General features: G+C 39.2%; 2 protein-coding genes across 2 annotated transcripts; both read right to left on the bottom strand.

The window, feature by feature from the left end:
- Positions 1–12: 12 nt before the first annotated feature.
- Positions 13–7,027, bottom strand: LOC310947368 (TLC domain-containing protein 3A-like; the record flags this gene model as incomplete). The annotated part of the gene is made up of 5 exons (XM_083914158.1): positions 6,866–7,027; positions 4,597–4,680; positions 4,295–4,511; positions 1,379–1,474; positions 13–300 (listed from the first exon to the last, which is right to left on the bottom strand). Exons 1-5 carry the CDS (start codon positions 6,985–6,987, stop codon positions 13–15), a joined length of 807 nt encoding a protein of 268 aa, XP_083770284.1. The 5' UTR covers positions 6,988–7,027.
- Positions 7,028–9,037: 2,010 nt separating this feature from the next.
- LOC310947367 (GTPase IMAP family member 8-like) lies at positions 9,038–12,033 on the bottom strand (the record flags this gene model as incomplete). The annotated part of the gene is made up of 5 exons (XM_083914157.1): positions 9,038–9,588; positions 9,665–10,012; positions 11,397–11,637; positions 11,770–11,927; positions 12,018–12,033. The coding sequence occupies 5 exons, from the start codon at positions 12,031–12,033 to the stop codon at positions 9,038–9,040; spliced, it is 1,314 nt and encodes a 437-aa protein (XP_083770283.1).
- Positions 12,034–13,305: the final 1,272 nt, after the last annotated feature.

Here is a 13,305-nt window from a genome sequence, read left to right as displayed (position 1 = left end):
AGACTGGACCCCTCAGTGTGTCTTGGGCCCGTCTTTGCTCCCGCCGCCCCTCCCCCTCAGGTACAGGCGCCGTGCTTTCCTCAGCAGCAGGACGAACCAGTAGATCTGTGGAGCCAGGATCGCCACGTTACCCACGTTGCAGTGCAGCGGCAGGTGGAAGGCCACTCTGTGCAGGGGGATGCCAAACTGCCGTCCGTACATCCAGTACATGAAGGGGAAGATCAAGATCCGACACGTGAAGAAGCTCCAGAGCACGACGACGCCGTTGAGTCTGTGCAGCCGGGAGTCATCGAGGCGCAGCTGCACGCCATCCGGGGACGAGTCCGAGGAGACCGGAGGGAGGGAAGAACAAGAGGAAGGCCATCTTCATTACACAAACACACATACTGGAGTGTTTTGCATCTATTTGTGGTGGTTATGCATCTATTTTGAGTCATTTTGCATCTTTTTGTGGTGGTTTTGCATCTATTTTTAGTCATTTTGCATCTTTTTGTGGAGGTTTTGCATCTATTTTTAGTCATTTTGCATCTTTTTGTGGTGGTTATGCATCTATTTTTAGTCATTTTGCATCTTTTTGTGGTGGTTTTGCATCTATTTTTAGTCATTTTGCATCTTTTTGTGGTTGTTTTGCATCTATTTTTAGTCCTTTAGCAATTTTTTGTGGTGGTTTTGCATCCATTTTAAGTCATTTTGCATCTTTTTGTGGTGGTTTTGCATCCATTTTAAGTCATTTTGCATCTTTTTGTTGTAGTTTTGCATCTGTGTTTTGTAATTTCGCATCTTTTTGTGGTGGTTTTGTATGTGTTTTGAGTCATTTTGCACCTTTATTGCATTTAAAGCAATATATTTCGTATCCACCTCCACCTCTACATCAGAGGGGGGCGCTGAGGCAAACGTGGAGGAATTAAACACCCGCTGTGATTCATGGATCTTCTCTGCTGGTCGTGTGCAGGCGTTGGACGGTGAGCGATCCGGCTGCATCCTGGAGAGCCTAACGGCACCATTCAAACGCATGTTTCTTTATGTGCGACCTGCCTGAAGTTAGCAGAGTCTGGGAAGTGAGGAAGCTTGTTTCCTGTCTGAAGTTAGAATATAAACCCTGATTATCTGAAAGCCTTTTTCCTAAATCAGATCCTTTTTTGACGTTTCTGTTTTGTGTTTTCTTTGATTGTGCAGCTTTTTGGTCAACTCTTGTTTTCAAATGTGCTCTTTGAATAAAATTGGAAACAGTTTCTGTAATGTTACTTTTTGACACTATGGTTGTTACTTTTGCTAAATTTGCATCCTTCTGGAAGAGCTGAATGTGTAAAGTGCTGATCACATCATTAGGTGTGTTTCTACCAAAGTTAAACTCCTGTGGCGTCACTTCCTGGTTTACCTGGATGAGGATCTTTCCTACGGAGACGAAAGGTGTGCTGAACTCCGTGATGAACAAACAGCCGACGAAGAAATCCCCCAGTCCTCTCCTGAAGAACTGAGTCAGACACACAGTCAGGCAGCCGCGGTTAAACTAGCAAACACTTAAAGTAAAATAAAACTAGAGAAAACACTCTGGAAACAATCTAAAACACTTTAGAAATAAACTAAAATTAAACTAAAACTAACAAACACTCTGAAACAAACTAAAATTAAACTAAAACACTCTGAAAATAAACTAAAACACTTTAGAAATAAACTAAAATTAAACTAAAACTAACAAACTCTCTGAAAACAAACTAAAATTAAACAAACCATCAAAAACACACTGAAAACTAATTAAAATGAAACTAAAACACTCTGAAAACAAACTAAAACTATCAAAAACACTCTGAAAACAAACTAAAACTCAAAAACACACTGAAAACAAACTAAAACAAACAAACAAACTATCAAAAACAAACTAAAACTATCAAAAACACTCTGAAAACAAACTAAAACTATCAAAAACACACTAAAAACAAACTAAAACTATCAAAAACACTCTGAAAACAAACTAAATCTATCAAAAACACTCTGAAAACAAACTAAAACTATCAAAAACACACTGAAAACAAAGTAAAATTAAACTAAAACACTTGAAAACAAACTAAAACTATCAAAAACACTCTGAAAACAAACTAAAACTATCAAAAACACACTGAAAAACAAAGTAAAACTATCAAAAACACTCTGAAAACAAACTAAAACTATCAAAAACAGACTGAAAACCAACTAAAACTAAACTAAAACACAAACAAACCAAACTAAACTAAAACACAAACAAACTAAAACTAAACTAAAACACAAACAAACTAAAACTAAACTAAAACACAAACAAACTAAAACTAAACTAAAACACAAACAAACCAAACTAAACTAAAACACAAACAAACCAAACTAAACTAAAACACAAACAAACTAAAACAAACAAACAAACTATCAAAAACAAACTAAAACTATCAAAAACACTCTGAAAACAAACTAAAACTATCAAAAACACACTGAAAACAAACTAAAACTATCAAAAACAGACTGAAAACAAACTAAAACTATCAAAAACACTCTGAAAACAAACTAAAACTATCAAAAACACTCTGAAAACAAACTAAATCTATCAAAAACACTCTGAAAACAAACTAAAACTATCAAAAACAGACTGAAAACAAACTAAAACTATCAAAAACACTCTGAAAACAAACTAAAACTATCAAAAACAGACTGAAAACAAACTAAAACTATCAAAAACACTCTAAAAACAAACTAAAACTATCAAAAACAGACTGAAAACAAACTAAAACTATCAAAAACACACTGAAAACAAAGTAAAACTATCAAAAACAGACTGAAAACAAACTAAAACTATCAAAAACACTCTGAAAACAAAGTAAAACTATCAAAAACACACTGAAAACCAACTAAAACTAAACTAAAACACAAACAAACCAAACTAAACTAAAACACAAACAAACTAAAACTAAACTAAAACACAAACAAACCAAACTAAACTAAAACACAAACAAACTAAAACTAAACTAAAACACAAACAAACTAAAACTAAACTAAAACACAAACAAACTAAAACTAAACTAAAACACAAACAAACCAAACTAAACTAAAACACAAACAAACCAAACTAAACTAAAACACAAACAAACCAAACTAAACTAAAACACAAACAAACCAAACTAAACTAAAACACAAACAAACCAAACTAAACTAAAACACAAACAAACTAAAACAAACAAACAAACTATCAAAAACAAACTAAAACTATCAAAAACACTCTGAAAACAAACTAAAACTATCAAAAACACACTGAAAACAAACTAAAACTATCAAAAACAGACTGAAAACAAACTAAAACTATCAAAAACACTCTGAAAACAAACTAAAACTATCAAAAACACTCTGAAAACAAACTAAAACTATCAAAAACACTCTGAAAACAAACTAAATCTATCAAAAACACTCTGAAAACAAACTAAAACTATCAAAAACACTCTGAAAACAAACTAAATCTATCAAAAACACTCTGAAAACAAACTAAAACTATCAAAAACACTCTGAAAACAAACTAAAACTATCAAAAACACTCTGAAAACAAACTAAAACTATCAAAAACACTCTGAAAACAAACTAAATCTATCAAAAACACTCTGAAAACAAACTAAAACTATCAAAAACAGACTGAAAACAAACTAAAACTATCAAAAACACTCTGAAAACAAACTAAAACTATCAAAAACAGACTGAAAACAAACTAAAACTATCAAAAACACTCTAAAAACAAACTAAAACTATCAAAAACAGACTGAAAACAAACTAAAACTATCAAAAACACACTGAAAACAAAGTAAAATTAAACTAAAACACTTGAAAACAAACTAAAACTATCAAAAACACTCTGAAAACAAACTAAATCTATCAAAAACACTCTGAAAACAAACTAAAACTATCAAAAACAGACTGAAAACAAACTAAAACTATCAAAAACACTCTGAAAACAAACTAAAACTATCAAAAACAGACTGAAAACAAACTAAAACTATCAAAAACACTCTAAAAACAAACTAAAACTATCAAAAACAGACTGAAAACAAACTAAAACTATCAAAAACACACTGAAAACAAAGTAAAATTAAACTAAAACACTTGAAAACAAACTAAAACTATCAAAAACACTCTAAAAACAAACTAAAACTATCAAAAACAGACTGAAAACAAAGTAAAATTAAACTAAAACACAAACAAACTAAACTAAATTGAGTTGAATAAACTAAAATAAGCGGCGTGGATGCTTTGATAACGCGATGGCGTCGGTAGCGGCTCCACCCACCAGAGTGACGGGCAGGAAAACCAGCAGCAGCACCAGGTGATGCAGCACCAACATCCGGTCCTTCAGCAGGAACGCCTTCAGCGTCTGCAGAGAGTGGGCGCCGTATGAACCCTGACCTTTGACCCTCTGCGCGTGGAAGTGGCTCAGATACATGGCGTAGATGTCGTGGGCCATGTAGGGCGCTCCGAACACAGCAAACCCATCGGCCAGCCAGTGACTGCGTGGAGACGGATTGGATTATCATTTAATGTGCAAATAAACATTAAAAAGTGTTAAAGTAAATTCAGATGTGACGCCCTCACCGGTCGGTCATGACGTCCCTGCAGGACATCACGACTGTGACGCCAGCTGCAGAGGCTAGAGACGCGTGGATCGCCGACACCAGTCTGCAGAGACGGGGTCAGAGAGAGTTAGTTTGTGTTACGCACAAAAGAACAACTGGAAAAGAGAGATAGGGCCACAGAAAGATGCAAAACGACCACAAAGAGACGCAAAATGACCACAAAGAGACACAAAACGACCACAGAGACGCAAAATGACCACAAAGAGACGCAAAACGACCACAAAGAGGCGCAAAATGACCACAAAGAGACGCAAAACAGCCACAAAGAGACGCAAAACAACCACAAAGAGACGCAAAATGACCACAGAGAGATGCAAAACGACCACAAAGACACACAAAATGACCTCAAAGAGACGCAAAACGACCACAAAGAGACACAAAATGACCACAAAGAGATGCAAAATGAACACAAAGAGATGCAAAATGAACACAAAGACTCAAAACGACCACAAAGAGACGCAAAATGACCACAAAGAGACACAAAATGACCACAAAGAGACACAAAACGATCACAAAGAGACACAAAACGACCACAAAGAGACGCAAAAAAAACACAAAAACACACAAAACAACCACAGAGAGATGCAAAATGACCACAAAGAAACAAAAGCGATGACAAAAAGACACAAAACAACTACAATATGGACACAAAACATCCAAAGAGACACAAAACAACCACAAAGATACGCAGAACAACCACAAAAAGACACAAAATGACGGCGAAGAGATGCAGAACGGCCACAAAGAGGCGCAAAATGACCACAAAGAGACGCAAAACAGCCACAAAGAGACGCAAAACAACCACAAAGAGACGCAAAATGACCACAGAGAGATGCAAAACGACCACAAAGACACACAAAATGACCTCAAAGAGACGCAAAACGACCACAAAGAGACACAAAATGACCACAAAGAGATGCAAAATGAACACAAAGAGATGCAAAATGAACACAAAGACTCAAAACGACCACAAAGAGACGCAAAATGACCACAAAGAGACACAAAATGACCACAAAGAGACACAAAACGATCACAAAGAGACACAAAACGACCACAAAGAGACGCAAAAAAAACACAAAAACACACAAAACAACCACAGAGAGATGCAAAATGACCACAAAGAAACAAAAGCGATGACAAAAAGACACAAAACAACTACAATATGGACACAAAACATCCAAAGAGACACAAAACAACCACAAAGAGACGCAAAATGACCACAGAGAGATGCAAAACGACCACAAAGACACACAAAATGACCTCAAAGAGACGCAAAACGACCACAAAGAGACACAAAATGACCACAAAGAGATGCAAAATGAACACAAAGAGATGCAAAATGAACACAAAGACTCAAAACGACCACAAAGAGACGCAAAATGACCACAAAGAGACACAAAATGACCACAAAGAGACACAAAACGATCACAAAGAGACACAAAACGACCACAAAGAGACGCAAAAAAAACACAAAAACACACAAAACAACCACAGAGAGATGCAAAATGACCACAAAGAAACAAAAGCGATGACAAAAAGACACAAAACAACTACAATATGGACACAAAACATCCAAAGAGACACAAAACAACCACAAAGATACGCAGAACAACCACAAAAAGACACAAAATGACGGCGAAGAGATGCAGAACGGCCACAAAGAGACACAAAATTAACAAAAAGAGACACAAAACAACAACAAAGAGACACAAAACCACAAAGACACACAAAACACAGTGGGGCCTTTTTTGCATGTCCGTGCCCAGGGGTCCACTGCCTCATAATCCGCCCATGTCAGGAGACAACACATCGACATCGAAACGAAACTCCATTGAAAAACATGCGGATTTATTTTGTTTCTTGCTTATCGGCACCAATGTACGCATCATAACATATTTATTAAACACTTCACCCTCTCTGGGGTCGATGATGAATCATTCGGCTGATTTATTTCACACATATGAAAGAATTATTTAGTACAATTCAAACTTTTTATACGGACCTAAACTACAGCAGCGCTATAACGGTAAACTGGGACTCTTTAAAAAAAGGAAAAGAAACACTTCTGAAACGAGCCCCAGCTTCATTTTATCAAAGCCGAATTTATCATATTTTTATATAAACCAATATTAACTGTTAAATTAATCACCACGTTGTATTTAAATCCACATTTCAGCAAGAAAACGTTAAAATGCCGCGTATTTTAAAGGGAGTCTGGTGCGGCTGACCTCTCACTGACACAAACCACGTCTGCGTCGCTCCACTGTGTGAACTTGTGTCTCAGTAGTTTCCTGAAGCTGAAGAAAAGTCCCGGAAACACCAAAGCTCCGTAAACCAAGTTAGTAAACATTATTAAAGCGAAACTGAGCACAGGAGCACAGGAGCACGCTGCTTCCGCTTCCGCTTCCTGCAGCCGCTGCACCTGCACCTGCACCAGCACCGCCCATGAGCTCCTTTAGAGGCTGTTGTTGGTCGGAAGAGAGGACTAAACTAAATAAATACAACATTAAATAAATGAATAAATAAATGAATAAATAAATAAAATAATACATTAATGCATAAATAAATGTAGAAATAAATGAATAAATAAATGTACACATAAATAAATAAAATACTAAATGAATGAATAAATAAATAAGTAAATACATGCATTATTAAATGTATAAATAAATACAAAAATTAATGAATGCATACATTCATTAATACATAAATAGATGCATTAAAAATGCATAAATAAATAAAATAAGAAGTAGAAAAGAGGTGCTTCGTATGGAGGACTAAACAAAATAAATACAAAATTAACTGTATAAATAAATACAGTAATAAATAATGTAGAAATAAATGAATAAATAAATGTACACATGAATAAATAAAATACTAAATTAATGCATACCTAAATAAATACATGCATTATTAAATGAATGAATAACTACAATAATACAAAAATACATGAATAAAAAAAATAAATATATGACCTAATGCATGAACAAATAAATAAAATAATAAATTAATGCATAGATTAATTCATAAATAAATACATGCATTAAAAATGTATAAATAAATAAAATAAGAGGAGGAAAAGAGGTGCTTCTTATGGAGGACTAAACCCAATAAATACAAAATTAAAGGTATAAATAAATACAGAAATAAATGTACACATAAATGAATAAAATAATAAATTAATGCATGAATAAATAAATAGATGCATTATTAAATGTATAAACAAATATATAAAATAATACAAAAATGTCTGAATAAATAAATAAATGCATGAATAAATGAATAAATAAATAAATGCATAAATAAATGAATAAATAAACAAATGTATACATAAATAAAATAAAAATTGCATTAATTAATTAATGAATAAATAAATGTATGACTTTATATCTATCTATATATATATATGAATACATAGATGTATTATTAAATAAATAATTTATAAATTTATACATTAATGAATAAAAGAATGCATAAATGCATTAATACAAACATGCTTTACATTTATTTCTACACTTATTCAACTACATTTATTCAGTTCTGCATTTATTTATTAATTCCTGAAATTTATTTATTTATTTATTCAGTTTATTTATGTATTTATTTATTTAATTAGACTTACCTCTGTTTAGTCCATATATAATGCATATTCGAAATAAAGATAATATTGCGCTTGGATCCATCAGTTTATTCTCAAACATAATTAATGTACATTACATAAGCCTACATATAAATAATAAATATGTACAGTAACACAGTTTTTACATACATTAGTTTGAATACAGATTACAAGTACCTCTTTATATCTTTACATTATATTTAGTTTTGTATTATAATGTAGAAATACACTGTTACATGTAAAAGTCAATATATTTCTTAAGTGAAAGTACAAAAATAAAAGCATTAAAACACACTTAAAGTACCAAAAGTACTTCTTTATATTTACAATACGAGCACGAGGCCTACGGCGGTTCTGAGGTCATTTCCTGTGCGCCTGTTGGGAAATAGAAAAAAGAAGGAGGGACCATGCGCGGACATTTACAACAATGGCGGTGAAAGGTTCACGTTGGTGTGATGCGGAGGTGGAGTGTTTACTGCAGATTTGGTCGATGAAAAGATTCAAAAACAGTCGACAAGACGCACAAAAACTCCGAGGTCTACGGAAAGATCTGGAAACAAAGCCACGCATCGCCATGACGTCATCAATGCGTGTGACGTGTTACGGCGTGATGACGTATAGGCAGCAAGAAGCATTCTCCGAGGCCCAGGTAGTGTGAGTACAAACGGGCCTGGAGGGGGTGACAAGGACCCTAAAGCACGGGGCACGGGACGGACGCACAGTGGGAGTGCGCCCTCAGTTTATAATAAAGATATGCAAAGGACAAAGACTTCGATCGTCCCTACAGTTGCTCCACCATCTCCAGCAGCTGCTTCACTTGAGTCTCATCTCCTGAGTTTGCGTCCGACACTTGATGCCGGTGGCCACATCTGTCCAGCAGCCACTGAAGAGGCGGATTCTGCGTGACGTGCTTCTCCAGCGTCCGTCCTCTCAGCTCCTCTCCGTAGGTGAACAGCACCACCGTGCGTCTCCACACGTCGCTCCCCAAAATGCTAAGGTGCGTCTCAACGGCCCTCCTGTCTTTCTCTCTGAAAGGACCCACGGGTACGGCCAGCACGAACGCCACTCTGCTCCCCGGGGGGCAGAGGGAAGGACTCCGACTGATCTCTGTCCTGACCTGCTTGGGATCGGCCAGACCGAACAGACTCCACCCGGGGGTGTCCACCACCGTGACGGGCCATCCTGACGCTTCCCCGCGGCCGACAGAGCACCGGATGGTCTTCTTGTCCATCTGGAACTCTTCTCTGTCCAGGATCATGTTGCCCGCTGAGCTCTTCCCTGACTTCCTCCTTCCCAGCAGGATGAGTCCAAGGGCAGGCTTCACTGGGAACCCTGCAGGGACACACAGCGCGCTGGTTTTTACATTTACACTCAACTTATTCTAGTTAGAAATAAAGTGCCAACCTACCTCTGAGCATAAACGGGGACCCCGAGGCCCCCTGCGGCCTTTGTCCCGGCCTCCCATCGTGCACATAATGCATCACTGTCATCTCTACCTCCTCTTGTCTTCCCTGCCTCCCCCTGGCCTCCTTCGTGCTCACTTCCCGTCTCAGCTCGGTGTACATCCGGTCCTGGATCTCTCTGGGACGCTGGCTGGTCTCCATCATCTTCTGGATCTTCTCAAAGAGCTCTTGAACCTGAACTTCTGAGGCTCCGGGCTGGTTGGTCATAACCTGGTACCTGTTCCCACATCGCTCCAGCAGCCAATGAAGGGTCCGAGATTGCCCCCTTATGTGCTCCTGGATAGATCGGCCTCCTGGAGTGGAAATAAAAACCTCCTGGGTTTAGTTTAACCGTGATGGGGGGAGCCAAAGAACCACAGACTTACAAAGCAAGGGATGTCTTCACTAACTCAAGAGACGTCCGATTTACATCACACTGGGCGGGTGAACTGCCGGGTACCCAAGGATGTGCATTGTTGAATGTGGTGCAATTTGGCCAGATGATGGCGCTATAACACCGAACTTTACGTTTTTGCGCGTAACTTTTGGACCATAAGTCTCAGAAACAGAATCCTGCGTCTAGATCAATTTGCAGCCATTTTTTCAAATGCGTCCAAGACTGTTTTCAGCTCCTTCTCCTGCAAACTTTGAGCAATCATCACCAAGTTTGGTACAGAATATCTCTGGATCGAGCTGGAAAAAATTACCTTTTCGGAGTTTTGATGTTTCACACAGTTTCTCTACAGGTGACCCTCAAAGTTTGCTAAATACAGTGGGTGGGGCTTATATTACAAAACAGGTCATATCTCCTGAACGCTTTGTGCTATTGGAACCACATTTGGTGGACATGTGTAGATATGATCTCTGAGTAGACATGCCAAATGTAGTGCCATTTGGCCAATAGGTGGCGCTGTTGCAGCATCCTCTTTCTTTAAAGGAAGCAATCTCTGTCCGTGCATGTAGGACTTTCCTCGCATATCTCAAAAAGCCTACAAGTAATCGACTTCACACCTGGCTGGTGTGTTGAAAAGGACCCACTAGAGTCGAGTGTTGAGTGTGACGTCGATGGGATGAGCGGGTCTTGAAAACGTTGCAACAGCACTTCTGGGCACCGAGCATCGGGCTGCGCTGAACGTATCTCCTGGGTGAAAGTAGTTTTAGTATACTCCCTATAATGTCGTCATCCCTTTGTTCCCCGGTCGCATAAGCTTCGTTGATCTAATTCGGCATGTTGTTCGGGTTAAAGGTCAAGCTTAGGGTCAGGGTTAGGGTCAGGGTTAGGGGGTAGCGTTCGGGGCTACATAGGCCTATTTGCAGTGGAATTTGGCACTGATGGTGGAAAAAATAACAGATTGGGGAACATCAGACCCTTTCTGTGGAAAGCGGGTAACATATGACCTTGTTTTAAAGAAAGCTGGGTACATAGGACCCGGGGAACAAAGGTATGCTCCCATCATTCCTAACCATCTCATGCGACTTTCACAAAACGACTTGAACTGAGCACACGGGAGAAGTTAGCTGTCAGGGCAACAAAACCACTTGGATACATTTAGGAAAAGACGGTAATTTGGGTTCAAATAAACCCTTTAACGTCTCGCAATAACGCCCATTCAACCAGCTGAGAGGAGTCCCCTCAAACCACTGAGTAAACTTCAGTGAGCATAAAGAAAACATGTCACACTCGTCACTGAACTTTACCTAACTTGTCTCCGTGGGTGAAGAGGATCATAGCTCGCTGCCAGATGGGAGTCTGGAACAGTCTGAGCTGGGCCTCCATGGCCGTCCAACCCTCCGGGCCGAAGGTGGAGGTGGTGGGCAGCACCAGCAGGATGACGTGGGGCCCTGGGTGGCAGAGGTCCAGACCGCGGATCAGCTCCTGGGAGACTCTGTCTGGAGTGGTGGAGCGGGACAGCCACCCCGGGGTGTCCACCACGGTCACCTGGTGGACCAAATTAAGAGAAACTGTTGAAATATTTAGAGTTTGAATGAGAAACTCTTCATTAAATGTACTCCTGTCTTCTTGTCTGATGTGCATCTATGTCGTCCCTGAAGAATAAATGAATATAGTCACTTGTAATCCAAAGACGGAGCCGTTCTCTTTGGCGCTGCGGGTGGTTTTTTTGCGGAAGGCGGCCGGTTTTCCCAGGATGGTGTTTCCTACCGAGCTCTTCCCGCTTAGCTTCTCCCCCAGTAACAGCAGAACCACTGGGGACCGGCTCGACTCTGGACCTGACAAACACTCACACACACACACTCACTCAAATACAGGAACCCACAATGTGTTTTTACTTATTCATCATTGCTTAAAGAATAACTCACGGAGAGAGGCGGCCATGTCAAGGTTCAGCTCCACAGACGTCCTCTCTTATGTGACTCCAGCTCTGCGTTCACTTCCTGACTCACTGTTATTCTGTGGACGTCACGTGTCGTTCAAAGTTCACAGCTGAGAAGTTCCTGAGAAGTCCCTTTCCTTAATACAATGACTCACACACACACACACACACCCACAAACACACACTGAGGCTATCAAACGTAATGATAAACACACACACACACACAACAGTAACTCTGCAGCACCCTCTGGTTGGTGATTGGTGAATTTCCTGTTTAAGGAGGGACCTTTCAGGTGCAGATTTCCCTGAATATTGACCCCGGCTCCCTTTCACACATGACCCCAGTGCAGGAACTTTTCCTGCACGTTTCAGGGAGAGGCTGCATGTGTGAAAGGGGCTTTAAACTCTGGACTTTCTCCATCTTAGCCCAAATATCACATCAATATTAAAGTAAAGTGCGTCTCTTATTAGGAACATTTTCAGAAAAATGCAGATTTGTAAGGGGAGACAGGAACGGGATCACAGGAAACAATCGTTAACAAACAAACAAATAAACACGAAGAATAAAACAGACAAAGTACGGGAGCCAACAGACGAGACGTTACCACGTAAATGAGGACAACGGTGTGGCGCCAAATGTGTCCCACATCCAGCTTTTTATGCAGCAGAGCAGGTGATCAGTGGAACTGGATCCAGCTGGGTGGGACCACGCCTCCCAGCTCCAGACAGACACACACCAAGAGGGGAGACACATGCAGGGAACAACAGACAGAGGGAGACAAACACAAGCACAAAGGGAAAGGGAGAGGCTGGCAGAACAGGGATCCTGACGAAATACACTTTCTGGTCAGATGTGCAGCTGATTATCAGCCTTTCACACGTCTGACAGCTCGTTAACAATCAGCAGCTCATAATTAGTGAGAGGTGCGAGTGGAGAAAACTGCAAAAGACCAAGAAGAGAGAGAAGAGAGAAGAGAACTTTAATGGTTTCTGAGATGTTGATGTGGTTTAGGATATTTGTTTGTGCTCTCAGTGACTTTTTTAAACCCTTCACAGATTTAGGAGCTGATTTTAGGCCCAAAAAATGACACTCCCATTTTAAAAATAACAACAAAAGAGTCACTCCTAAATCAGTCAGGAGCTGCTTTAAGCCTGAAGATGTTTCCTTTGTTTTGTGTGTAGGGACTCTTCTCATGCTGCTGCAGAGGTTTGCTGTTATTTTCAGCAGCATTAGTGGTTAAAAAAGACCTTTGAATGCCTTCACCGTATTTTTT

The sequence above is a fragment of the Echiichthys vipera genome, assembly GCF_963691815.1.
Source record: "Echiichthys vipera genome assembly, chromosome: 5".
Taxonomy (NCBI): Eukaryota; Metazoa; Chordata; class Actinopteri; order Perciformes; family Trachinidae; genus Echiichthys; species Echiichthys vipera.
Note: the sequence above shows the minus strand (reverse complement) of the source record. Positions and strands in the feature narration are given on the sequence as shown.